Source organism: Lissotriton helveticus, chromosome 2_2 (genome assembly GCF_964261635.1).
Source record: "Lissotriton helveticus chromosome 2_2, aLisHel1.1, whole genome shotgun sequence".
In the NCBI taxonomy this organism is placed as follows: domain Eukaryota; kingdom Metazoa; phylum Chordata; class Amphibia; order Caudata; family Salamandridae; genus Lissotriton; species Lissotriton helveticus.
This window is the reverse complement of record NC_136060.1, coordinates 339848576-339875966: the sequence shown is the minus strand read 5'-3', so window position 1 is coordinate 339875966 and position 27391 is coordinate 339848576. Positions and strand designations below refer to the sequence as shown.

Here is a 27391-nt window from a genome sequence, read left to right as displayed (position 1 = left end):
CTTGATAGGAATCAGCCCAGTTTATGTTCATAGGGGTGCCTCTGAGGGAATACCTTTAACTAAGACAGCACATTCCCTTCGATGTATTGCAACTACAACTTAATGGTTAATGGAGTTAAAAGTGGCTGAGAAGTTTCAATCAATTACATCAATATACCAGGGTGACACTGATTATGTGATAAGAGTAACTCTGCCCTGATGTTTAGAAGAGTGATTTCCATTGCACTCCAGGGTTTTTAACCTGGGTCGAAGTCACTCAAGAGGCTATCTGGTTCAAGTTGGTATACAGTTGTCAGGAGGTGACAGTTCAAAAGCTTCTGCCATACAAGAAAGGCCGGATATGATTTTGTTGTTGGAAACATTAACTGGTTCTTCAGTTGGCTTCATTTGGATGGGGTGATAATTGCATATTTGATGGTCTAAGGATAATTCCACTGGTGGTAAAGAATTCATGAGGCTACTCGTGATCAAAGCAAGGGCTTTGAGGCCTAGGTTGATGAATTTGGCATTACAAATTTCTCATGAAGGAGAGAATTTTTTTGAGGGAGTTTGGCATATCAAACTGTCATCATAGACATATACAATAAACATCCGTTATTTAGCACCAAGATACCTTTGGGTGAACGTGCGCTTTACAAAAACATGTTTTATGTAATGTTATGTTACAACTTACAAGCCTTGATGAATAGGGATCATATTTCCCAGCCAGAGGTGGCAGTGATGATATAAGCCCTCAGAATTCCAACTAAAGTTATTACTAAGATTCCAATTGTCTTTATGAAGAATGACAATGGATTATCTTAAAGATCAGTGGACTGAACTGCTCTTAAAATGTAGTTCTTTCCTTTTAAATTTGTAATAGTTCTTTGGTTGGATTTACAGAATCATTTGCCTGACTGAAAATAACCTTTATGGTACACTATGGGTGCTCCTTGTTGCAAGGTTGACTATTTTACGATGAGGGGGGTTAGAAGCTTCAGGGTGTGGCGGGAGAATGTGGTGAAAAGGGAGATGGCGGTTGATGGGAACGTACGTTGGGCGATTGCTGTGCCCTGCTGCCCTAAGGTTTGATGTAAATGATGTACAAGGAATAAACATTTTCTTCAACCTGAACGTGTGATCTGTATTTACTACTGGGGACGAGTGTTCATCAAACCTGGCATCATTGGACTGAATAATTAGAATCCACACATTTAGCCTACCAAAAATCCTCTTGTGTGGCGGGACAAGTTAATTCCATCGAGGGCAGTGGCAGCAGTCATCCCGTGAAGCCGCCAGTCTGTGTCCCTCCGTGGAACCAGCAAAGTGAGGAATGGTGACGTCGAGCTCCTGCTGGTGATCAACATGTTCTAGTAGAACATACAGATTGACGTTCTAAAGCTGTGCTACATTTCCTGCGTAGAAGAAGCAACGTATTCACGCATCCATATAAGGTCAATTTTCCATGAAGATGAAGTTACATACGTATGTTACGTTTGCTGTCATCTTAGAAGTATAAAGTGGTTAGCAGCCGATACTTCAACAGCATTGTTCTTCTTCCTTGTGGTGCTGTTCTCACAAAACGGTGGCACTGGGGTTTATGGGTTCCAGTGATGTTTGTTTTTTGTCAAGACAATGCATCCTCGTGGGGAAGGTGACAATTTTTCTCATTCCTGTTGGATACATGCTCACACAATGACAGGCACTCCTTGTAATTGTGCCTCTCTGACTAATTTTCCATGTGATTGACAGACCTGGAGTTAGATATAGCTTCATACTTGGAGGAGCATTATCACTTCCATTACCTTTACCATGTTGCCTGTCCTTACCTGGCAATTAACCACATTGATAAGTAATGGATACACTGATGTATGTTTAATATACATATGAATAGGTCAGCATTCCTTTTCTTTCATATGTTTGGTTAAGAGGTCGTCAGTCAATTGTACTCTTGGGATATCATATATCATTAAAAAAAAATAACCAGCACATCTGAACCTCCCGGAAGTTGATTTTTGATTCATCCCTTATTGCGATCGGGGGCGAAAACATTTCTGCACTTAGGAAACAAGCAATGTTATTGCATAATTTAGGTATTGAGAGCAGAAGAGTTTATGCGAGTCTTAATGTGATACAAATTGGAGATGGGGAGGGTGAGCCTGATAATGTTAATGACATGTTGGTTATGAGTTTGAAAACATTTTTGGGATCACAAGTCAATGTGGTGTTAGAAAGACACACATTTTTCACTAGGATGCAAGGTAAACAGGAAAAGATAGGGAGTTATGTGGCAGCTTTGAAAACGTTTGCTCGCACATGTGAATTTGACCATTTGTCTGACTCTTGTGAGAGATCAAATCGTGAGGTGCACTAACAATCCCAAAGCCCAGGAGAAATTACTTTCAAAGAATTTCTTGTTTGGCTGATGTTATATCTATGGTGGAGGTGGTGGAGGCAATGGAGAATACAAGTATGTAGATGTGTGAAATGAGGGAAGAGAAGGGGGAAGGATGATTCTTCTATTGTGGAGACAATTGTAAATGAAGGAAAGAGTAATGTGAGAGTTATAGCTAAGGAAAATATAAGGGGTAAGGAGGATGGAGCAAGAAAGAAACAAATCCTGGAAGATTCAAGAGGTGCAGGAGTAAATTGTTTTTGGTGTGTTAGTGAAGGGCATGTGTTCAATAGCCCAGGTCCAATGCAAGGTTCGTAACTTGCAACAAGTGTGGAAAAAAGGTCATTAGGCATGTGTATACAGAAATTCAAATTCCAAGCAGAGTGTAAACCAAGTGGATGAAGAGCAAATTTGTGCTAAGTGTCAGGAGTGATGGTTCTGTTAATACAGATCCCATTGAAATGCCGGAGTGTTATATAGCTGTTAATGGTAACTGTCTGTCTGTTTTAGCTGATTCTGGATCTCCTTACACCATAATTGGAGATAAAAATTGGGCGGTGCTGTTTGGAGAAGAGAAGATAAGCTAACAGGAACCTGACATATATCTGGTTGGATGTGGTGGGATGAAAATAGATGTTTTGGGATACCATTTGATGAAATTGCAGTTTGAAGAACGTGAAACTGTGGGGAAGGTGTATGAAGCGAAAAGAGGTGATAATATTTTGGGATTGAGACACCAGAGAGACATGGGGATAACTTGAAACCCCAATGCTGATAATAAGGTGTTGGCAATCAGTGAAGAAGGATGTCCTTAGGGGATTTACACTGAATTTGCCAAGGTCTTCAGCAATGGCTTCGGTTTACTTTGGAATTATGAGCACACAATTGTGTTGACGAATAATGCAGTGCCTTTTGTTTCCAAAGTAAGGAGGGTTCCCCACATGATGTTAGCACCACTTGAACAGGAGCTCAATAAACTGAGGAAAGATGGTGTGATTGTGTGATGGTGTGAATGGTGGTTTTGGCACCCAAGAATGGTGGGAGTGAGATCCGCATGTGTGTGGATTTGAGAGGATTAAATAAGTATATTAGGGTTGACAGACAACCCCTGCCAAACATTTTGGAGACACTGGCATTGATTAAAGATGCAAGAGTTTTTAGTGTTATGGATTTGTCATCAGCGTATAATCAGATCATGCTGCATCCTGATTCCAGTCATCTCACTTCCTTTGTGACTCCTCTGGGAACGTTTGGCTTCATTAGCACTCCATTTGACCTTGCTTCTACGGTGGCATGTTTTCAGAGGGTCATGAAGAGGATTCTCGAGAGATTGGATAAGGTACTGTTCTTTCAAGACAACATATTGGTTTATGGTTGCGATATGCAAGAACATGATGTGATTCTGCAGAAGGCGTTGAATCGTCTCCAGGAGGCAGGGCTGGTACTTAAAAAGGAGAAGTGCAAATTCAGGGTGTCTACTGTAACATATTTAGGACACCATCTCTGGAGAAGGAATAAGTCCTAAATTGGATTTGGCAAGTTACATTGTGCAGGCTCCTGAGCCTGAAAATAAAGACCAAGTACGTTCATTCTTGGGGCTGGCAAAGTTTTACTCCAAATCCATTCAAAACTTTGCCAGCATTGCTCAGCTTTTAAATGATTAGCTTAAAAATGAAGTCAGTTCAAGTGGCTGGAAATCAAGCTTTTAAGGTAATCAAGGAATGTATTGCTAATGTTCCCTACCTTGGGACATTTTGATTCCAAGAAAAAGACGATTTTGTCCTTAGATGCCAGCATTAAGGGTTTAGGTGCCATTCTGGCCCAGATGGATGGAGGCGTGAGGCAGTGGCGGTGTTTTTCTTGTGGGGGTTGCCCTTTACGGTGAGGTCGGACCTAAAACCTCTCAATAGGATTTCCATCTGCAAGGAACTAGAGAGTATTTCTCCCAGAATCAAAAGGTGGACGGAAGGATTGTCCAACTGCAACTTTGTGGTGGCATACATACCAGACTCTAGGAACTGTGTAGCTGACTGTTTGTCTAGAATACCGACTAGTGGGGGACATTATGAGCCTGAGAGTGGGTTGGTGAATTGGATGAGTGAGCCAGCTTTAAGGGACAGTGAGTGGGAAGAAGCTTCTACCGATACAGATTTGGGAAAACTCAAAGAATTTGTTATAGAATGCTGGCCTGATAATAAGGATGTGCCTACATCTTTATGTGGTTTCGTTGCAGTCAAGGATGAACTGTGCATTGTAAGGGATAAGGTACTAAGGGGGGGTTATACCTCCAAATGCTTTGAAGATAAAAATTATGAATTTATCTCATGAAGGTCATTTGGGCAGGAGCAAGATTGCGTGAATGGTACTGGTGGCCAAGGATGGACCATGATGTGAAGGCGATGGTTAAGGACTGTTGGCAGTGTGCCAACAATGATAACCAAGAGAACTCATGCTGGTCCTTTGTCACCAGTTGAAATCCCTGATGAGCCATGGTCTAGGTTGTCACTGGACATTTCCGGCCCCTTTGAGTTATTCAAGCAGAGTGAGCAGTTTGTGATGCTCTTAGGAGATTATACTCCCAATGTGTTGTTACAAAGTGTGTTCCTGTGGTAAATCTAGAAACTGTTATTGACTTTCTCAAGGAAGAGTTCTCTAGAGAAGGTATACTGAGTAGTTTGCTTTCTGATAATGGGGTGCAGATTGTAGTACATGAAATGTCAGATTTTTTGAGTCAACTTTCTTTTACCCATCTCAAGACTGCTCTTTATGCTCTCAAACCTAATGACCTGGCAGAAAGTATGAACAACCTGGTGAAAAGTTGTGCTCAACATGCTTTGTTGGAGAAATGCTTGTTGCATGATGCTTTGAGAGAAACTTGGTCGGCTCATCGTGTAACGCCTAATGAGGTGATATTTGTATCATAATTTGCAGTGTTAAGGGGCAGGAAACCTCACTACAACCTTAGCCCAGCCTGACTGAAATTGAGTGTGAAGATGCAGAAAAAATACTCTAATGATGAAATTAAGCAACGTAGGGAGGAATATCAGATGAGGTACAAGAAACATTTTGATGACAAGAGTTGTGTAAGTGTGAGTTCTTGGAAGAAGGGGTGATACGGTATTAGTCAGGAAGTCTGGTACGGTAAAAAAAGGAAAATCAAAATTCATGGGTCCATTCTTGATTAATAAGGTGAGGAGAAATGTAGTAGTTCTTGACTCTGGTGATGTGTGGAGTTTCTCAAGACTTGTAAGAGTTGGAAATCCTCTACTCTGGATGAAAAACATAATGGTTCTTCTTTTGGAAAGTCCATGGGTGATGATTATACTCAAAAGGGATTGTTATTCAAACCTAAATGGCATGATGACTATGTGATGTTATTGTATTGGTTATATTTGTTTTTTCCTTTCCTACTTTTATTTTCATGTTTATATGCATGATGCATAGTTCTACCAGTTATTCCTGTACCTATTTCTATTGAAACTGAAACAGGCTTCTTGTTATGTTTCTGTTCTCCATTTATTGTTTTATAGTATGGAAGGTGAAGATGTGCTATGTGCTAGCCTGTTCTTACGGGTGCTCCATGTTGGAATGTCGACTATGTAACAATGAGGGGGATTAGAATCTTGAGGGTGTCACAGGAGAATGTGGTGAGAAGGCGGTTGATGGGAACGGACGTTGGGAGATTGCTGTGCCCTGCTGTCCTAAGGTTTGAAGTAAATGATCTACAAGGAATAAACGTTTTCCCCAACCTGAGTGTGTGATCTGGATTGACTATATACCCCATACTACCACCTTTTATGTCACATGAAAGTTATATCATATTCAATGCTTCCACCTAATCACTACATAACAAGTTAGTATAAGTAAGTAGTTGCAGAGGTAAAAACAGTAAAATATATACTTTGCATAACAATGTAGTATTGTGATTTCTTGGATGTGATACAATTGAGGGCCAATAATATTGCCCTTAAAATATTTGTGTTCACATACAGACTGTACTTGACATGATGTGCTACAATTGTAGGCCAATAATATTGCCCTTAAAATATTTGTGTTCACATACAGACTGTACTTGCCATGATGTGCATTGGACAATACTTTTTATGTCAGTGTCTTTCTAGCACTCTTCCTTGCTATTTCAAGTGGCATAGTTATCTGTGCCAAAACATTAACACAACAAATGTAGCATAAACATGATGTTACCACTAATTGCTTTCAGGTATCACTATTTTAGAACATTGTCAGTGCATCGTTTGTTAGACTTGAGGAACATCATTTCTGAGATTGGGGCTAAAGTGTTCAGAAGATTTTAGCCTGAGTGTTCAGAGCATTGGATAGTTTGGGTTCCAAGTGGACTAAAATGATAGGAGGAGATTCCAGATGAAGGAAGGATTAAGCAATTTAGTGAGTAGATGGGTGAATGTTGTTGGCTGCATTTTGTACAAGTATCTCAATATGGTGGCATGGCCGTTGATATGGAGATCCCCCAGCCTGGCTTTCCATCTCCCTGTTAATATAGAATTTGATTCAGTAAACATCCAGGCCTTCATGACATAAAAGGCAGTAGTGTACTACTGTGCCTAAGCCCTGGTTGCAACTTGGCAGTAGACAGATCCTATTACACAAAGGTGGGCAGTATTCATTGTTGTGTCTTAGCTAGAGTAAAATATGACCAGTGGAGGATATCACAGGCTACTGTCCACCTAGGTAGACTTCATATGGACGGGGGCATGACCATTGCAAATTACGTCAGTCCCCTCACTGCATGAGAGGGTCTGTCTGTAAAGTTCAACAAAGAATGAGGTACATTGCAAATCTGACAAGTGGTATTGTACACGTGAGCATAACAGGCCAAATTATCTGTTTTTCTAATTGTCTGGGTGGAAAGAGTTGTTGTCAGACAAAGTCTCTTTTAGCATGACCCTCCCCATTTTTTTTAACTAATGCTGTTGGTTTCTGGAGTCTGTACACTAGGATTCTGCTAATTAGGGCATGCACTCTGGTCCCTAAAAAGCATGGAAGTATTAAAAATCCTTAGATATAAAACACGATTGGGGGAATATTTCTAGGGCTGATGGGGGCGCTCACTATTTCTGGGTTTGTATGATAGGCCATAGCGTCAGTTACGGCGTACCAAGGGAACGAGGAATCACCCTGCCTTGTTAAATATAGATCTGGAGGATCATCGAGACAGTATAAACAATGCCCTGAGCACACGCTAAATTATATACCAGTACATGTAAAAAGTTCAATGCACCTGAGTTTCTTCGGTGTTCTTTATTTTCTTAACTTCTTTTGCCCAACCAACATGTGTTTCGTCGTATAAGGAGTTCCCCATGACTTTTTCAGGGCTGTCTTATGAAGGTCAATATCCATCTGATGACCGGTTTTAATTCCGTTCCTGTGATCATCAACAGTTTTCCAAAATTCAAGTCAATCCGTACCATGTAAAGTTGTGTAGACTCACTTATTCAAACCATGCCTCCATGTACTGATTCCAATCACTCTTTTTTTAATAAAGTCAGAAGTGTTTCACTCCTTAGCATGTACGCTAGACAGACAATTTTCCTGCAATCCTGTTTTGAGTCATCTTAGTTAAAAAACCTTGATTGGCACATTTAAATTATGTATCAGTCTTTGGTATATGCTACCCAGGGCCTGTAAGTTAAATGTATTCAGTGGACTGTAGTAATTTTTTGTAAACAGACTTTATTGATTTTCAAATAAAAAAATAACAAAGAAAATAAAAAACAATAATAAATGTGCATCATGTCTTCATGCCCCTCCCCCAACCTTCACTCACCAATCCTTCCCAGAGAATCAACTCCCATGACTCACAAAGAAGTCCAGTGTTGTGGATAAGCCATAATAATTCCACCATTTGCCTCAAATTTTGGAAAATGTAGCCGGGAAGCCCCGGGACTGTAGCACTTTTTGTGCCACTACTAAAGCGACCATATAAAACATGACTCTAGGCCTTCCATCAGGATAACTAGGCAGTTTTAAAACTGCGTTTTTGATCTGTCAAAAACACAGTCTTGCCAGGCCTAAACCTTCCTTTTAAAAAAGTATTGAGTCAACTCTAAAATAAGTCCTCCTATCTGTAAGGCAGGGTGCATAGTATTCAAAAGTAGGACATAGGTTATTTAATGTTTTAACATTTTGTTAGAATGAAAAAGGCTCAAAACCCATTTTTCACTGTAGCAAAGTTGAATGTGCCAAAAAAAACACTGAGATACTTTATTATACTTAATAAAGGTAATTTCAGATTAGCACTTTCTAGAAAAATACTTCAAAAATACTTTTTCATGGGTAAAAAAAATCCAAATTAAAGCTGAAGGAAAATATTGTCTAAATATTTCAGAAAAAGTGACTTTAGTAAAACACTATTTCCTGCCTAAAACTTTAGTGGCCTTTTCAGATTTAATCCCCAGCTGTCATCTGGTATCCTGCTTCCCCCCTGCTAGAAGGTGTGAATGGCTTTGAGGAAAGGGAACAAAAGGACCTAAGGTGGCAATAGGTGTGACCTCCTCCTGACAGGATGGCCTAAGGGATATTCCCACCAACTGCACAAGCTTCAAAGTGGTACTCCCTTAATATGGACAGATATATTTCACAAATAGGCCTGCCCTTTACATTGTCCAAGTAGTCAGGATGGCACCAATTCAAGTGGGGGAGAACCTGCTGAAGAACTGGTTCAAAAGGATAGTTTCTCATTGCCATAGACACACCTCAGGGGTATGCCCAGAGCTCTGCTCAAGGAAGAAATGTTCTGCCATGTTGAATGTTGGCACAGCAATGCACTATGGCATTGCTTAGAGCCAAGCCCCAAGGAAATTATGTCAAAGTAGGCATGGTTGCCCCTGGGAACTTTTTCCCTATTGATGAGGGAGTCTCCCATGCCCACTAGCTACAGCCATGCATACATGTGGCACCTCAGGCCCTGAGAAGACAGAAGAAGGAACCTGCTGCTAAACCTGTGGAGAGAAACTCCAAGGACTGAACCTTCTCCCTCTTGTACCAAGGGCAAAGCTGTAATAAGCTTAGTTTTTCCAAAAGCTCCTCTGACCAGTTCCACCTGGATATTCCCTGGACTCTGCTGGTTGGGAGAATGATTTCTAACAGCCCAAGTGGTCCCCACAAGTTCCTGGAACTGTGTCTGGTGTTAGAGTATATTCCCCTGACCTATGCCCTGCAAAGCTGCACATTTAGAAACTACTTCAGAACTTTTCTCCCAAAGAACCAGCAGAGACTGGTAGCGATGCTGAACCAGCACTGATGGCCAATATGACAAGTGATTCAATATCAGCTGGTTTCTCCTGCTTAAATAATTTCAAATTCCAGAAATGTATCTTAGTCTAAACGCAGAGGGACTTCACGGCAGCTGACGTCGAATAGCATCCGACAGCCGATAAGACCTTCCTATGTATGGATTGCATACTTTTTTCATTCGGACCTTCCCACCACGCCGACAACCATACCATTTTTCCCCCCAGAGCAGAGGCTCCCAGCAAAGACCCGCTCTTGAGCAGGCCTCCATCGTTGAGTCCTACTGCAGACCAAGCCTGCAGCCTGACCTGCAGATGAGGATTTTCTCCTGAACACATTTTCAAGTCAGAAATCCCTTTACTGGACCAGAAAGAAGTAGCTCATGGTCTCCCTTAACTTTAGACTTGGACCTGGCCTAAAGCAACCAGATAACAGCAATTGGTGTGCTTTTAGTCTCTATTTTTTACTGTAAACTTCTACAAAGCATATCTCTGGTTCTCTACATCTGATCTTTGTCATTGTCTATTTGTTCATTAAATTATACTTTATTTATATTAATTGGAGTGGAATTTTTAATGTGTTGTGTTTTCTACTTTTTAACTGCTTTGGTACTGATAAATGCTTTCCGCATTTCCCATAAATTATGCCTGTCTGCTCTGTGCTAAGACTACCAAGGGTTGTGCTCAGGATTAAAATATTGAGGTTTAACTGGATTTGGAACAGAATTCTAACATTATTACTTGGTGAGAGCTCCCATCCCCTCCAATTAATAATCCAAATTCTCATAGTTGCTTCATGACATCCCTTGTTAACCAGGTATAAGTAGCAACATTAAATATACTGGTTATGATGGTATTGCTGGGCTGTGTCTGAAAACAACTGCAACATTGTGCCCTTGTGTCACCCTTAGGCCTGCTGTGAGGCAGGCGTAAGGTTTTGACGCTGTGGCATCCTACAAGTGGAGCAGTGAAATCTGATTTTTTTATAACATACTTTATTTGATGACCAATATATCAAATCCAATGCAATGAATATTACACAGAGACAGTCATTTTCCACTTACAATAGGTACAACATATATATTTTGTGAATCTACGGTACTTTTCCTCCCTATTATTATGCTGGAAATGGGGAATAAATAGTGTCAGTTGACATCTCGGATAGCGGATCATTGCAGTTATGGCAGATAAATGTGCAGCATAAAGTTGTTACATTTCCAATTAACATGAATAACAAATGCAACTATGTCCTCTTCCTCCCTAACCCTCCCAACCCCCACTCCTGGTATTTCGGTGTTTCCGGTGTCCATTATAACCTAAAGGGGGAATGCTAACAGTGTAGTACAATAGGGTCCGCAGCGATCATGAAATACAATGTATGGGTCTGAGTTCTGAGACCTACTATGGAAGAGTCACATATTATCTCTGTGATTATGGGGTTGGGGTACCCGGTGAGGGTAGCAAGTCAAGTGATTCGAACTCATGAAGCATGATCTCCCATTACATCAAAATGGGTTGTTTTCAAAGCCCCCTCTATTCTTCTCTCCGAAGGGCTGCACCTTCTGCCTTTCCCCATTGAATCATGTCTTCTTGCCAGCTGGATAACGCTGGACATCTGGGGGATTTTCACCTCATGGTGAGGGCTTTTATAGCTAATATGAGGGCCGGGTCTAGAAACTTCAGTCGTACTTTCTGGACTTTCGAGCGTCTGCGAAGGCCCATGAGGCAGTTTAGGGCGTCATCCGATATAGGGATTTGTGTGACTTCGCCTAGGGACTGACGAACCCCCTCCCAGTAGCCCCGAAGGTGGAGGCAAGTCCACAGCATATGAAGGAGGTCCGCCTCATCTCCTTTACAGCGGGGGCAGCAATGTGAAGCGTCGGGGAACATGCGATGGATCCGCTTGGGGGTGAGATATGACTGATGAAGGATCATAATCCGGATGAACTTTAGTTTGGCATTATGGGAAACTCTTTTTGGGTGTTCTAGCATGGACTGCCATGCCTTATCGGGGATTTCTGTGGTAGAGTCCTTAGACCATTGCGTTTTAAGTGAAGTAAGTGTGGTTGTGGCGTGTGTCCTTATACCTGTGTATAACCAATGGATCAGGTGTCCCCCATTCCCCATGTAGTATAAGAGATGTACCAAGTTGTGCTGTGGGGGTTCGCTGCGGTGCCCATGTGTTCTTTATGTAGTGGGATAAAGTGGCGTGCAGTAAATATAATCGTGGTGGTGCGTCCGTAGTCTGTAAGAAGGAATCGTGGTCCAGCAAGTTTGGATCACCAAAGAGTGTATGAGTGTATTGAGATAGGGCTGTATACGATTGCCGAGAACTTTACTTAAGATTTTATATTCCGTCGCTAGCAGGGAGAGGGGTCTGTAACTGTGTAAGTCTAGGCTATCACGTCCTGGTTTGGGTAAGGATGTGACCAGTGCTTGCATGGTGGAGTGTGGCAGATGGCCAGCCTGGAAGGCGGTTTTTCTATACTGATTGTAGTGTAGGTACCAGGGCCTCTGAGTATGTGTGGTAAAATTCAACAGGTAGCCCATCAATCCCAGGCGTTTTATTTCGATTTAAACCTTTTATCGCAGCTCGGATTTCTTGTTGTTTTATGGGACCATCTATTCCCTTTTGTATCTCTTCAGAAAGTACAGGAATAGGTAAATCCTGCAAGAATTCCACAATAGAGGAGTTTTCCACAAGTGGGGGTGCAGCATAAAGTGTATTAAGGTAATCATGGAAGGCTGAGTTTATTTCTCATTGAGTATGGGCTATATGTCCATTAGGTGTACGGATGCTAGTTATGACCGGTGGATCGGGCCTATCCCGGACTATGCGGGCTAGTAGTGTGCCAGACCTGTCTGCTTCAGTGTGTATGCATTGCAGGAATGCCAATGATCAATTAACCACAGTGTTTCTAACGTTTCAGCGTGTTCGATACGGGCGGTCTGTAAGTCTTCTTTTTTGTCAGGGTCTGACACTGCTTCCTGTTCTAGTGTGGTCATCTGTTGTTCAACTCTGAGTAATTGTTGGTCCGTTTCCTGTCGGTCCCCACTAATTGCCCTATCGATGCCCCCTTACCACCATCAATAGTGTATCCCATTCAAATAATTTAGAAGAGGCTGTGTTCCAATTTTCAGCTAGATAATTGGTGATAGTGTTGGAAAGGGCTGTTCGAAATTGGGTATTCTCTAGTAGTTGCGGGTGTAACTTCCAGGTGGGCACTGGAGTGGGCACATTACCCCAGTTGAGTGTAAGCTATAGGGGGTTGTCGTCAGAAGGTTTTAGCTAGGTAGGTGTATTGGCAGACCTGAGTGACACTGGATCGAGAGAAGAGGAATCGGTCAATTCTAGTATGAAGACCATGCACTGGGGAAAAAAATGAGTAATACTGGTGGGTAGGGTGTAGACATCGCCATGCATCTGCAAGCGCCCAGCCATCCGCCCAGGTAGTACACAGTTCAGTCAGTTTAATGGCATTCGTACCGTGAAGGGGAGGATGAGATCTATCTAGGGTAATGTCCAATACAGCGTTCCAATCTCCTCCCAGCACTCAAGGGACACCATCCCAGTCCGCCAGTGCAGTACCCAGTTGGTGCAGGAAGTGGTCCAGTTCAAAGTTAGGGGCGTATACACTGCCTAGGATTATCAGGGATCCATCTAGTGTGCCTTTTAATAGTATGTACCTCCCTTGGTCATCGACCCGGCGTTCCAGTTCAATAAACGAGACCCCATGGCGTACCCTAATAGTCGCTCCCCTGGCGAACGCCAAGTAGTTAGTGGAGTATATCTGTCCCCTCCATTTTTTGCATTTTTTGTTGTTTCCGACTCAGTTAAGTGGGATTCCTGTAGGAACACTATATGTGCTCTACGCCTGAGAAGATATGCGTGTACACAATGTCTCTACTGTATCGCCCCCAACCCTCGTACATTCCATGTGATTAGGTAGTAAGACCCTAAAGTGGTAGTTGTACTTGACTTTGCACTGTATGTAAGGAAAAGCTCCCATGTGTATGGAGCCAATAGACCGACATCGACCAGAAGCCCCATTCCCCATGAACATCAACAAAACATGGCTCAGTGCCCAAACTACACTGGGCCCAAAAATAATTCACAGTAGTCACATAACAGATAACGGTGCGTACGCTTGTAGGGGGGCCGCCGCCATTGATCATGGCCGTGTTTAAAGTAAGGTCGTCTGCCTGGTGGCTCCACGGGGCCTAGCAGAGGGGGGCGTTGTAATTAGACATGTCGTAGACAGTGTTGCCACAGTAAATAAACATACATGTACTGGAGCTGGAATCCCTGCAAACCCAAGTCCTATTTGTCTGTAGATAGAAGCAATCTGGTTATACATTCTTAGCAACAATTTTGACCTTCTATATTATCATACAGGTTAGTACGAGATGATATTGAGCAAATGTAGGATTACAGTAAAAGGATATGATGGTCTCCGGGAGTTGGAGTCTATGTCATCTGCATAAACGCTTGCTTATCCACAGGTCCAAAAGAATTCTATGCTCGTCAAGTGAGCTCCTCGGCTATCAATTATCAATTATGTTGGGCGCCACCCTGGGAGTAATTGTAGGGAAAAGTGTTATACTGTGGTCGGAATCCGAATTCAGGGTGCTGTCCTCTGAGTCCGTGGGGATTTTATTGGAGTCTTCGCTGAAAGCCCCAGCAGCAGCGAGAGCTCCTTCCTGGTCTCGATGTTGTTGTTCGCGCGATGGCCCCGCGCCACCTTTACCCATGAGTGGAGGTCTGAGATCGGCGAGATCCTGGTTTCAGGAGTTTGCCGGAGCCCTGGGAGGAGAAATCCGAGTGTCTGATCTGGCTAGATCCGAGGCACATAACTTCAATCCATTCCTCGGCGTCCGCGGGGCTCTCAAAAAAGAGAGTTTATTTGTCATAAATTATTTTCAGCCTGGCAGGGTATCGGAGTGCGTATTTAAGTTGCACCTTCTGCAGTTTTTTCTTGACAACTTGGTAAGACGCTCTCTGTCTCTGAATCATGATGGTGTAGTCGGGGTACAATGAAATTCGGTGATTTTCAAACTGAATCAGTGAGTTTTCTCTCGCTTTCTGTAACAGCACATCACGGTCCCTATCATTTAGGATTTTCACTATCAATGGGCGGGGTGGTGTGCTTGGTTTGGATGGCCCAGTTGGTATTCTATGGGCCTGTTCCACACAGAAGTATGGGGTGAGTCCCTCAGGCGATATATGGTCCCTAAACCATGCCTCCATAAAGTCTGCCGCTTTGATACCCTCACTGCGTTCTGGTAAGCCAATGACGCAGATGTTGTTGGGTCTATTTCTGCTCTCCGCATCCTCCACCCTGTCTAGGAGGCCTGCCATCTGTTGCTGCAGCTGCCGTGCCATTGTGGAATTCGTGGTTACTCGAAGGGCCAGAACCCTGAGGCAAATTTGCCGTCGTCCGCCCTGAGAAATTTAAGGCCTGTGGTGAGCGTGCCAATCTGCAGTTCAAGTGCTGCCCTGGAATCTCGGATTTCCTTGAGGATTAGGTCCAGTTTGTCAGGAGCACCCTCTGGCATCTCCGAGGATTTGGCCCTTGGTGGGGAGGGCCGGCTGCAGGGTTCCGCCATGGCGGAGGGGGGCCCATTCCTTGTTGGCCATCCAGCGTCTTTGCCCTGATTCTGCCCATGATGTGAGGTTACTGTGTTGGTGTAATGTGATCTCTTCCCCGTGGGTGCCTAAACGTGGTATTGGCTGGGCTCTGTGTGGTTATGAGTATACGCCACTGTCATAATTGCGCTGTTTGAAAAGGGATCAGTCGGCTGGGAGGGTCTTATACCGGAGTCAGTGAAAGCACCCCCCTGGCAGAGTTACCAGTAGGATCGTCAGGTAACAGGATCGAGCTATGGTTGGCAAGGTCAAGCCAGCCAGTGTAGGTCCCAGAGCCAGGCACGGACAGCTATTTGATCAGGAGAGGCTGCTTACTGATGGCACTGCTCGATTCAATCCAATCACGCCCTTACCGTCCCTGGCACAGCACCGCGGGTCGTAGCGGGGATTCCTCAGCGCACCCCGGCCAGTATGAAGGCCCTGTGCCGGCGATGTTGGCCCCACCACTGGGTGCGTGCGTGGATGCTCCGCGGCACAGCAAGGGACAATGCAGGGCCTCTGCAGTATTATGGCTCACTGTGAGTGGGGAGAAGTCTTCAGTATCCGCAGAGACATCTATATGCCTGTTGGATAATGGTCTAAGGAAAGCACCTGCATTTAATTGCTAAGCACGATATAATTGTACTGTTATGTTGTGTTTGGTTGAGCGTTTTATACATTGTACGTCAATGGGATATATCTGATGTATGACTATGAAATACTCAATAAAAAAAAAAGTCTTCAGTATCCGCCGGGTGAAATCTGGGACGTACTCAGACCCTCCGAAGGGGCCCATGTCCAACACCTCGAAGCCCCCCCAGGCCCCAAATCGCTAGGGGGGGAAGCTCAGCGGCATGCATCAATGGACCAATCAGGCATGGGGCAGGATGTCCAGGCCGCAGCAAGCGTCGCAACTCACCGCCTATATCCTTGCAGGTCCTCCAGGTGTAATGATGTGATGTTCAAGGCCGCCAGGCGTTTCAGGGTCGACACGGGCCTTGGGCCACGCGGCCACCAGCAGTCGACTTGCGGGAGTCACCGCGCAGCGTGTCAGCCCACCCGCGGTTCCTCCGCAGAGCTGCCCATACCTGGGACTAGGTGCCCTAGTAAACCATTGTCGTACGGCCGTCACCGTGCATGGCCAGGTCCTCCAGCACCCACAATGTATCCGATCATCGGGCGGGGCCCCGCCTCACGACGCTCCAGGTTGCCAGCGCCACGTGCAAGCCCGCTCCACACTTCAGGCCTAGGCTTCTGCCCGATCACCGCGGCGAGCCGGCCCGGGCTCTCAACTCTCCAATGCCACAGTCTGGAGTTCCCCTAGGGCACAAAGTGAAGCAGGGGACTCCAGCACATCGACGTTGGGTTCTCCGGTCGTCTGATGGTCCGAGAAAGTGGCACAGTAGAATTAGAACCCCCCCAGGTACCAGAGCTCTACCAGGAGTCGACCGCCATCTTAGGCGGCTAGCCACGCCCTTCCCCACATCTACGAGTCTTTCTTGCAGGGGAATGCCCACCCTGCATACAATATACCTGACGCAGGTATAATGTAGCACAGGGGTTTCCAAAGTGACACATCTGTATAGATGCGTCACTTTGTAAATATGGCACAACGGGCCGCATTCTTTATGCCGCCAGTGCGTCAACAAAGTGACAGACCAGCGGCGTAAAAGTGCTGTAAGGTGCTCATAAATTTGCCCCTTTGTTTTTTGTACCCAAGCTATCTGTGCTTTATTAGATCATTTGAACTAGTCAGAGATGCGTACATTGTCAAATAAAGTATTTGCTGTGTGATATTTAAATATGCACTTAATTACCACTATACTTTAGTCTCATAAAGTAAATGATTTTCTATTTTTATAACCAATTACACAATTGAATTAAAGGTTATGCTGTATTGTACTGCTTTGCCTTAGCAGAGTGATGAAAAGGACAAACGTTTTTCTTTTTCTCACAGAATTTGAGGAATGAAGAACAGGTTGCTGTGATCCAGGCTGGAACTGTACTGTCTCTTTGTGAAAAGGTATCAGGAAATTATATTTCTATTTCCACTACAACATGACTTGCCTCAAGAAAAAACAAAAGATCTTTCCAAGCAGTCTTACAATATCATATTGCATGACATGCATTAAAACTTGTTTAACACATAAAATGAACACCCTTCTCTCACAGTTTTTAATTACAAAGAATAGGTATGACAACCAATTAATGTCTCAATAAAGGAAAACAGTCATTACGGATCCTTTACCGCGCATGCCTTTGCGAAGCATGCTTTTACCATGCAGGAAGTACCAACCAGGTAAATAATTTAAATATTTACCACGCAGTACTTCACCACTCAGGCAAGTATTTTTGTAAATAGTATAATTTGTTTGTATTTTTTTTAAGTGTTTCAGGTGCGGTTGGAGATAAAGGGAAGTAAGTGATTTCAGGGTTAATGGGTGGGTAGAGGTAAATGGAGTTAAGGGTGCTTTTAGGGTTTAGGGGTGGGGAGAAGTAAAGTGAGGTAAGAAGTAAAAAAAAGGAGGGGTTTGGGGAGATTCCCCCAAATAAACTAAATATTTAATAAAATGATATACATTCGATATATATATGTATATAAATATATATATATGTTCAATATATATATATTGTCTGTGTGTGTGTGTATCTCGCCCGGCTACGACCTCATTTCTGTGTTTTTTTTGTGTAAATGTTAATATTGTCACAGAAATATTCACCTAACTATAAGGTTACTTTAACCCTTTTTTCAGTGAAAAAAATAAATATATATATATATTTTCATTGAAAAACACACAGAATATGTTCGATATATATATATTCTGTGTGTGTGTGTGTGTGTGTATATATATATACACACACACAGAATATATATATATATATATCGAACATATTCTGTGTGTTTTTCAATGAAAATATATATATATATATATTTTTCCACTGAAAAAAGGGTTAAAGTAACCTTATAGTTAGGTGAATATTTCCGTGACAATATTAACATTTACACAAAAAAAACACAGAAATGAGGTCGTAGCAGGACGAGCTAACATGGCAAACGCTTTGTAAAGAGCTCCGGCCCACCAAATCCAATACCCGCAATAATCCTCCCTAGTTCCTCATATTAACGGATCAGACATACCCATAGGGACACTGGTGGCTGAAAACAAGACGATACCAGGAGGTATCACTGCGGATCGGCTCCGGGGGTGCTGGTGAGGCCCGACGGTGGTATCGGCCCTGGCACGTGGCACCTGCGGTTGCCGGACTACCCGGGGCTTGGCTCGGTGCTGCGAGGCCTGATTTGTGACTCTTGGCGGTGGAGGGGCTGTCGATTTTTAGAGCAAGGCCTCGGCTTGGCCCCGGAGAGCGACAGCAAAGAGACCTCCGGTGCGGCCCCACTGCTGGGAATTCTGGGAAACACAGAGAGTCTCTGGGACACCAAGGGGGGGGGCCTTCCTTGCCGTGGAGGACCTGGCCACCTAGCAGTGAGAGCAGAGACATGTAACGGAGGGAGAGGTGTGGCGCCGCGACCAGGGCGACTGACGCTGGAATCTGGGGACCACGGTTCGATCCCCGGCTCCGGCGGCAGGTTAGCCCAGCACCATGTGACTCTGGGCAATAGCTCGCTTAATCTTCCCGACGGCCCCCAGCGCCTAGAGACCCTTACGGGTGATTGTGCGCTTTACAAATGTGGACTTTACTTTAACGCCGCTCATTTGCCCACATATTAAATCTGGGGCCTAGCGGCTGTGGTTGGGTGAGGCCCCTCCCCACATCTCTTCCTGGATTGACCTCCCAGAGAGACAGGCCGGAGCTGATCAACCCCTAGGTTGGGCTCACAGGGAGGATTTGGTGCATTTGCCAGTGTCTGCGGTGAGGCCCGGGAGTGCTAACGCTGCCATCGATATAACGGTCCCTTAGTCCTGGGAGTGGCCGTGGAACGGTGCTGGGTTGTGACACAGGGGCAGTGGAGCCCCTCCCCCCCTGTGGAGGACGACAGGGCCTGTGAACAGAGGGATGCTGCATGGGCCCATGCTGCATGGGGGTGTCCTGAGATGAGGGGGGCTCTTGGGGTCTCGCTAGCGCAGCATTAAAACACCCTAAAGTCAGGGACTGTGAGCTGACTGGAAATAAGGCATGCTCTGGTGGCTGCTTGGGCTTATGGTGAGTGCCATTAGGTTTGGAAGCGAAGGTACTAAGGGGGGGTCCACCACATCACAGGACCCGGTACCAGTCCCCTGGTTGACACCAGGGGACTGGTACCGGGAGCACTTGGAAATACATGGCAGGAGCAATTGCTGTGGTTATGGAGAGAAGAGAGACCCTGGGCCTTTTTATTTTATAAGATAGTAACCGAACACCAGGCCTGCGATACACAGCGTTATGCCCACAACCCTATTCAGGGCCGGCCGCGCATTATATGATAAAACAGGGGTAATAGTGCAGAAGAATTTAAACACAGCATGTCGCCTACAACCCGTATCGGGCCGGCCGCGTGGTAAACATTGAAAAGCAGAACTGACTTGTTGTGACGCTTCATAAGTCCCTTTAAAAAACTGTTAATACATTGACAAGGGCACGAGGCCCAGGAGAGAAGGAAACGAGAGAAGGAAAGAGGAGGAAGAAAGAAAGTAAGTGAGTAGCAGCCTATAGACAGTAGCAAAGAAAGAAATCTCGTGGGCGGACGGGGGGGAGAGAAAGATGAAGGCCGGGGCCAGCAAGCCAGGCCATTGAGGGACATTATAAGCCATATAGGGGGGCTACGCACTGGGTTGGGTCAGTTGTGGGAGTAACCTGTCAGGGTCAGGCGGGAGGACAGCATCTTAGAAAAGGCACAGCGCTCTAAGCTTGGCAGTCAGGTAGCGAGCATGTTCCACCTTACAGAGATACTTAACTAAGGGTTGCCATACTATGGTGAAGTGAGTGTCACAGGCTTGCATTCGAGCTGTAAAGAGCTCCATGGTTATGACATGCCATAAGCGCACGTACCATGCGGCGATAGGGGGCGCCTCCGACTTTTTCCAGAACTGCGCAATGAGTTGCTTGGCTGCCCCCAGTAGGTGCATTGCTATAGTCCAATCGCTCCGAGTGACAGCCTTTAACGTGGCCGGTTTGATGCCCAGCATTATTGTATTTATAGACTCAGGCAGGGAGAAACCAAGAACCCGTTTGATATGACTTAGGACCTCTTTCCAGAATAGGGTCAAGAGCGGGCAGGACCACCAAATGTGTATAAAATCGCCTGTCATAGTCAAACACCTCCAGCACTTGGGGGAAGAAGCAGGGAACATCTTGTGCAAACGATCCGGTGTATAATACCATTGTGTCATGATTTTATATGCATTTTCCCTTTGTGGAATACTGCAAAAAACCCTGGGTATGTAACGCCATAAACGGCCCCACTGTGCGGACGAAATTTCCTCGTCAGACGTCTGGTGCCACTTGCGCTGGTACGGGTGTGCAGGCATCAAGGGGGGGTGCTGTAGGATCTGATAGGTGTGAGAGATGAGGCCCTTGGACTCATCAAATGAGCGGACCAGCCTCTCAAAGGGGGTGAATGAGCGGGTTGCTGCCTCCTGCATCTCTACCGAGGTGATCCAATGTCGTAGCTTCGCATACTGTAACTCTGCTCCCTATGGAAGATTAAATTCTTCTCTACACTGCTCAATGGTTTTGAGTACTCCCCCTTGAAGAGGTCGCAGATCTCTCTACATCCCCCCGTAAATCCATCTATCAAAAGCCTGAGAGCGGTACGCCGGGGGGAATAGGGGATTGCTCGCTATGGGCGTATGGGGAGAGGGAAAAGTTGTAAGGCCTCTGCGCACCGCTGTTTTATCCCAGATGTCTAATACCGTTTTGGTGGGTACCGCCAGGTAAGCACTCCCGGAGCGTGCCGCACGGTGGAACCACGTGAGGTCCCAGATGGTGCGTCCAGTGACCATCCTGTCCATGTGCAGCCAGACTTTTTCGCTTTCAGTAGTCGTCCACTCCGACGCAAAGCGGAGATTAGAGGCCCAATAGTAATCTAAGAGGTTAGGGCAGGCTAGCCCCCCTCTATCTCATGAGGATCTTGTGAGAAAATCTCAGCTTGCGCCCGCTCCATATGAAGGTGGTAAGAACACGCTGTAAGCCCTGTATCTGATGATATGGGATCGGGGTGGGTAGGCACTGGAATAAGTATAATATTTTAGGGAGGATCGACACTTTGATAGCGTTGAGCCTGCCCAGCCATGACATCGTCAGAGGCTTCCATCTACGCAAGTCCTCCAACACTGCCCTCCTACAGTCACGCCAGTTAATTTGGGTCCATGTGTCTAGGGAAGGAGTCAGCTTAAGACCTAGATATTGGATATGGTCAGGGGCCCACTGGTATGGCGCAAGCCTCTCCAAGGTGGGAATCTCCTCTTTAGGAATGGTAAGGTTCATGGCCCAAGATTTGCCATGATAAATTTTGAGTCCTGAGGCCCGTTCAAAAGTTTGCAAGAGGGAGTGCAAAGAGATATGTGCGGTCGTGAAAGCGTAAGGATGAGGTCGTCCGCAAAGAGCGCCACCTTGTTCTTCCGACCCCCCATAACGATGCCGTGTGTATGTCCGTCCTCTGCCTGATCATCTCTGCTTGGGGTTCCACCACAAGGGCAAAAAGCAGAGGGGACAGAGGACATCCCTGCCGGGTACCCCTATGAATTTGGAAAGGCTCAGTGAGTTGTCCATTAACTCTGACTCTGGCCTGTAGAGACTTATATGGTGCCATTATCCGGGAAATCATATTCTGGCCTTGTCCGATCCTCCTCAGTACCGCCAGAAGGAAATCCCAATCCACCCGATCAAACGCCTTTTCCGCGTCAAGCGATAAAAGGCAAGCCGGCACGCTCCAGGCGTGCGCCTTCCCCACCAAGTGTGCAATCCTGCGCACATTGTCTGCCCCTTGACGATTGCGGATGAAGCCAACTTGGTCCTGCTCCACCAAACCAGGCATGAAAGGGTCCAGCCGTTTGGCTAGGATTTTGGTGTAGATTTTAAGATTGGTATTCAATAGCACTATGGGCGGTATGAGGTGCATAATGCGGGGTCCTTCCCAGATTTGGGTATGAGCGCTATTTCGGCCATGCCCATAGAGGGCGACGGACCGTCAGTGTCGGAGAAAGAATTATACAACCGCAAAAAGTGGGCTACGAGCTGTGCCTGAAACATGCGGTAGAAAGACAGCGGTAAGCCATCCGGACCCGGAGTCCTTCTGAGGGGAAGGTCCTTTAGGGCGGCCGTCATCTCCTCCGTAGTTAGGGGCCACTCGAGACTCCGCGTGTGGTGGGGATGTAGCGGGTCCCAACCAACTGGTTCAATGCATCCTCGATAAGAGCAGGGGGCGGTGGTTCTGCCGCGTAAAGCGTGGCATAGTAGGCCCTAAAGGCCTTACATTTGGCGAGCTTCGAAGTAACTTGCGAGCCGTCCGGGAATTTAAGATTAGCTATGTGAGCCTTTGCTGACCGTGCTCGCAGATGCCTTGCCAATAGCATGCCTACTTTGCCCCCCCCGTCATAATAATGCTGTTTCAAGGCAATGAGCGATCTTTCCGCTTTATTAGTGCGTAAAACACGCAGTTGCCCCTAAGGTTCGCAAGCTGCTGCCAGGATGCGAGCGAAGTACGGTCCTGATCTTTCTTTTCTGCCGCCTTGATATCTGCAGACAGGCTATCTTCCAAACGCCGGGTCTTGCGCGCCTGCGCAATCGAGAGTGAGGTGATGTGACCTCTAATTGTGGCCTTGAAAGCATCCCACACCACTGGGAAGGGTGTCTCAGGGATATCATTGCTCGCAAAATAAGAGTCAATGGCAGCACGTAAGCTTTCCACATCAGCCGGGTCCCGCAGGATAACCAGCGGCAGACGCCACCTCAAAGTATGGGGGGGCCAGCAGCCGGATCCTGCAGGAGTAGCTCGACATGAGCGTGATCGGAGAGGGATATATCAGACATAGATGCTGCCAGTATCTCTCGCACCATAGCGTGAGAGACAAAGAGATAATCAATGCGCGAGTACGAGCGATGTGAATAGAACGAAAAATCCCTTGCCTCCGGCGAACCATACCGCCAGGCATCTATCAAGCCCAGGTCTGTTATTTACGTACGGAGAGTAGAGGACATATCCCCCATCCCAGTCAAAGATGTTCCACTACCGTCCACCCCAGAGTCGCATACTAGATTAAAATCAGCACCTAGGATCAAGGAGGGGTCTCTCTGGGGTATGTAGTCCCTCAGCAGTGTTCGGAGGTAGGAGTCCTGCATCTGGTTTGGTGCATATACGTTACACAGCGTAAATTTGCGCCTCCCAATGTCAACAGCCACCTTAACAAAGCGCCCGTCCGGACTATATAGAACCTTGGTTTCCCTCTGCCTGATACCACTCCTGCACAGGATGGCCAGCCCAGCCGTTTTGGTGGTCGCCGTAGCCCAGAATTAGAACGGATATTTGGGATGCGCCATGCGCTGGACATCTTGTTTCAAGAGATGAGTTTCTTGGAGGAGTATGATGTCAGGGTCATGTTGTAGGAGGCATCGCCACACCTGTCGCTGCTTGTTCGGAGAGTAAAGCCCCTTGACATTGAGGGAGAGCACCTTTAGAGGGCAAGGGAGGGCCATTGTCAGGTCCTTTCCCTAATTAGTCCTTTGAGCCACCGTAGGGGGCCGCGCATGTCAAGGGAGGGGAAGCGCAGGACCGCTTCTGACTTGCCCAGGGTTAAACACCAGCGCCACTGCGTTACCCGCCCGCCACACGCAGGAAAGTAGATAAAGAGGAGAGAAAGAGGAAGAAAAGCAGGAAGATACGGGCGAGAAAAACAGTAAACCAACAATGGCCAACTGGGCCAAATCATTCTGTTCCCGTCGCCGGGCATCCAACATCCTAGGGTTCGGATGAGCCCAGGGATGTCACTCCCTCAGGAACAATTGGGGGTAGGTTTGCAGTTGACCTCAAGTCCGTCGAGCGGGGAGACCTCAGAGCCCCCACCCTATGAGGGGGGAGCCAGGGCGTAAATCGGGGTAGTATATCGATCAGTAAACCTTAGGATAAGGGTGCATTTCCATAAGTGTACTCTTCATAGTCCAGTGCAGGCGTGCACTCAATCTGTCATGGAGTTGAGGGATGTGAGGTGAGGTCTTCCTTGTCCCCTTCAAGGGGTCGTATGTGTTAGATGATATCCTGTTTGGCCTGAGAGGCAGATTGCTCATCCCCTGGGATGATCTTGAGGCCAAAATCGGGGCAGTGGGTGCAGAAGTTTCTTTTCTTCGTCAGGACCTTCGCAAAGCGGTCAACCGTATCACCAAAGCTGGGTCCCGCGTCTCGGTTGTGGAAGACACAGTCACAACCCTCTGTAAGCAAGCTAATCACCTGACTGTAATAACACAAGAACTCCCACAAGGGCCGAGGATGCAGAGGGCCGCTCGAGATGCAACAACTTGCGCTCCGTGGGCTTCCCTGAGAACTGTGAAGGAGCCTCAGTGACCCAATTCATAACACAATGGCTGCGCTCGTTGATGCCAGAGGGTTCCCTCTCCTCTTGATTTGGGGTGGAGCAAGCCCACAGAGCATTGGCAGCGCCAAGGTGCCCAAACTCGTCCAATCTTTGCCAAACTCCTGAACTTTATGGACAGGGACGCAGTCCTGCAGTTTGCCCAAGGCTATAAAGACAAACTGGCCCATGAATCGCTCAATATAATAATATTCCTGGACTATACCCGTCTTGTACAACAACAGCGCCAATCCTTTATAGTCGCCAAGTGCAAGCTAAGAGACCTTAACATTCAATATATGCTATTGTACCCTGCACAGATGCGAGTCTCATACAAATTTAAAACACTCTTATTCGACACCTCGGAAGAGATGTTCATATGGTCAGATTAAACGATTTCACTCAAGCGGAATTCTCCGCCTCCACAGGAGTCTAACTCCTCTCAGGGCACCAGATAGAGCCTCCTGAAGAAGCATTCATTGAAGCGGCAACGCCGCTCATGAATGAATTGGCACTCCAAGCCACAGGGCTAAACCAGTTGCTTATTAATCATTGTACTTTCCTTTTCTCTAGTTCCCTGTCTCTCTCTCTCTGCAATACCCTATGTTGCTCTTACCTCCAGCAGTATAGTCTAGTCATATACATGGACCTTTTAGACACTTGGTACACAAAGGGAACATGGGCCATGGTGGGCCTTTCCGAGTTCCACTCACATTCATATATGATAGATGGTTGGAGGATGTGGTCTTTAGGGCTCCATTGGCATTGGGCCTCCGTGACCCCTGTTGGGGTTCTGGAATAGCCCCCGCCGCAACAGATACTTCTAGTTTTCTGAAGTATAGTGGTGGGGGAGGGGGTTTGGGTTAGTTCTGTTCCATGGTCACTTCTGTTATTGGCTGAGGACGGGAACAAGCGTTTCCACACTTTCACACACGGAACCCAGAGATATTACTATTATTCATGATTCACTAATGATCGACCCACACAGGGCTCACCCCATCGAGATTCTGGTCATGACATTCTGGAATGTGCTGGGATGCTAGACAGGATTAAGCGGGATTTTGTATTAAAAACAGGCAAGAGACTGGGTGTTGACATCCTGTTGTTGCAAGAGACCCACATGATGGGCAACAAACCCCCATGCTTAGCACGTTATGGACTTGACCAGGTTTATCACACAGGTTTCGTCCAAGCTTCACAGGATGCGGCTATCCTTATCCACCGCAGGATCCCTTTCAGGTGTTCTCAGACATGGCTAGATTCAAGCGGGTGATACATTGTAATTGCAGGTACACTAAATGGGGAATCCCTGACACTGGGTAGTTTTTATGCTCCCCCACTGCTTGGACATACATTAGTGGAGAAGGTTGTGGGCTTGTGTGGACTCTTACCCAAGGTACTGTCTGTGATGGGGGCAACTGGAATGATACTATGTACCAAATCAACAGGTGGCACCCCAGTAATGGATCGTGACTCCACGTTGTGTCTTTTGGTGTCCTCCTTGGGTTGGGCCGATGTCCGGAGTGCGTCCCACCGGATGGCTGCCGAGTACACCTTCCTCTTGCCTACACATGGCTCCCTCTCGTGGCTGCACTAAATTTTCCTCCACTCCCAGTATATTCATAAGGTTGCGTCTACCTCTATTCTTCCACTGGGCCTTTCTGACCATTCCTCGGTGATCCTTGAACCTCACATGGGACCCCCGCAATCCTGCCCCCATTGGCGGATGTCGCCATGATATCTGAGAGACTCAAAATACACGACAACCCTTTACCAGGCTATCACTAAGTATCTCTCCTCCAATACCGGGTCCACAGCCTCTGCTGTGGTAAGCCCTTAAGCCCACAATACGGGCCGTTGACATTAGCTACCGAACAGAAGTAAAGCGGCAACAACACCCTGACCCCTACACCCATACTCTGAGGCATCGATGGTACCCTCCACACATATCAATGGTGCAAATCCTGATAGGAGTTGTCCCCCTGCGCACCGCGTGCATGATACCCAGAAGTGGGTATAGTAAAGTTAATCCAAAACCCAAAAGTTGTTTTCACAATTGGTTGTTTTACTTCATTAATTTCTTCTTGTTGTCAAACTCAATAATTCATTTGTACACAGAAATTGTTTCGATCATTTCATAAATATGTACATCCAACATGTTTCAACGTCCATCCCTATGCATTTCAGGTCTTTCATAAGCCCTTCATCAGGGGAAATGTCTGAAAATCAAAACAATAAACGGGCTGATTATGGGGAATAACCATCTACATCCTAAATGTCTAAATATGACCATCATCACAAATCATACATGATAAGTATTGTAGTCGAAGTGTACTCCAGGACACAGGTGAGTAGTCAAGGTAGCGTTTTATTAAGCTTGATACAAGTATACAGCCTCCTGCCTCAGCAACCGCCAGGTCGGAATGAAGGGAATCTGGAATCCACTGCATGCAATGCATGATTCCAGATTCCACATTCCATGGAGAGAGGCAGGAGAAGCATAGAGATTACAACATATCTTCTCTTCTTAATGAACAAAGTATGAGTCATATAATCACGAACCAAAACATAACCGATCATGTAGTATTTACACTACTTAAGCAAAGAACATAACCAAACC

The 27391-nt window shown here is 46.0% G+C and overlaps 1 protein-coding gene across 1 annotated transcript in view; it reads left to right on the top strand.

The window, feature by feature from the left end:
• The window catches only part of JAKMIP1 (janus kinase and microtubule interacting protein 1), a 1395482-nt gene that overhangs the window by 1216464 nt on the left and 151627 nt on the right, over nt 1-27391 (top strand). Inside the window, 1 exon segment of the mRNA XM_078678490.1 lies at nt 17226-17291. Within this exon segment, the coding sequence (XP_078534616.1) occupies nt 17226-17291 (66 nt within the window).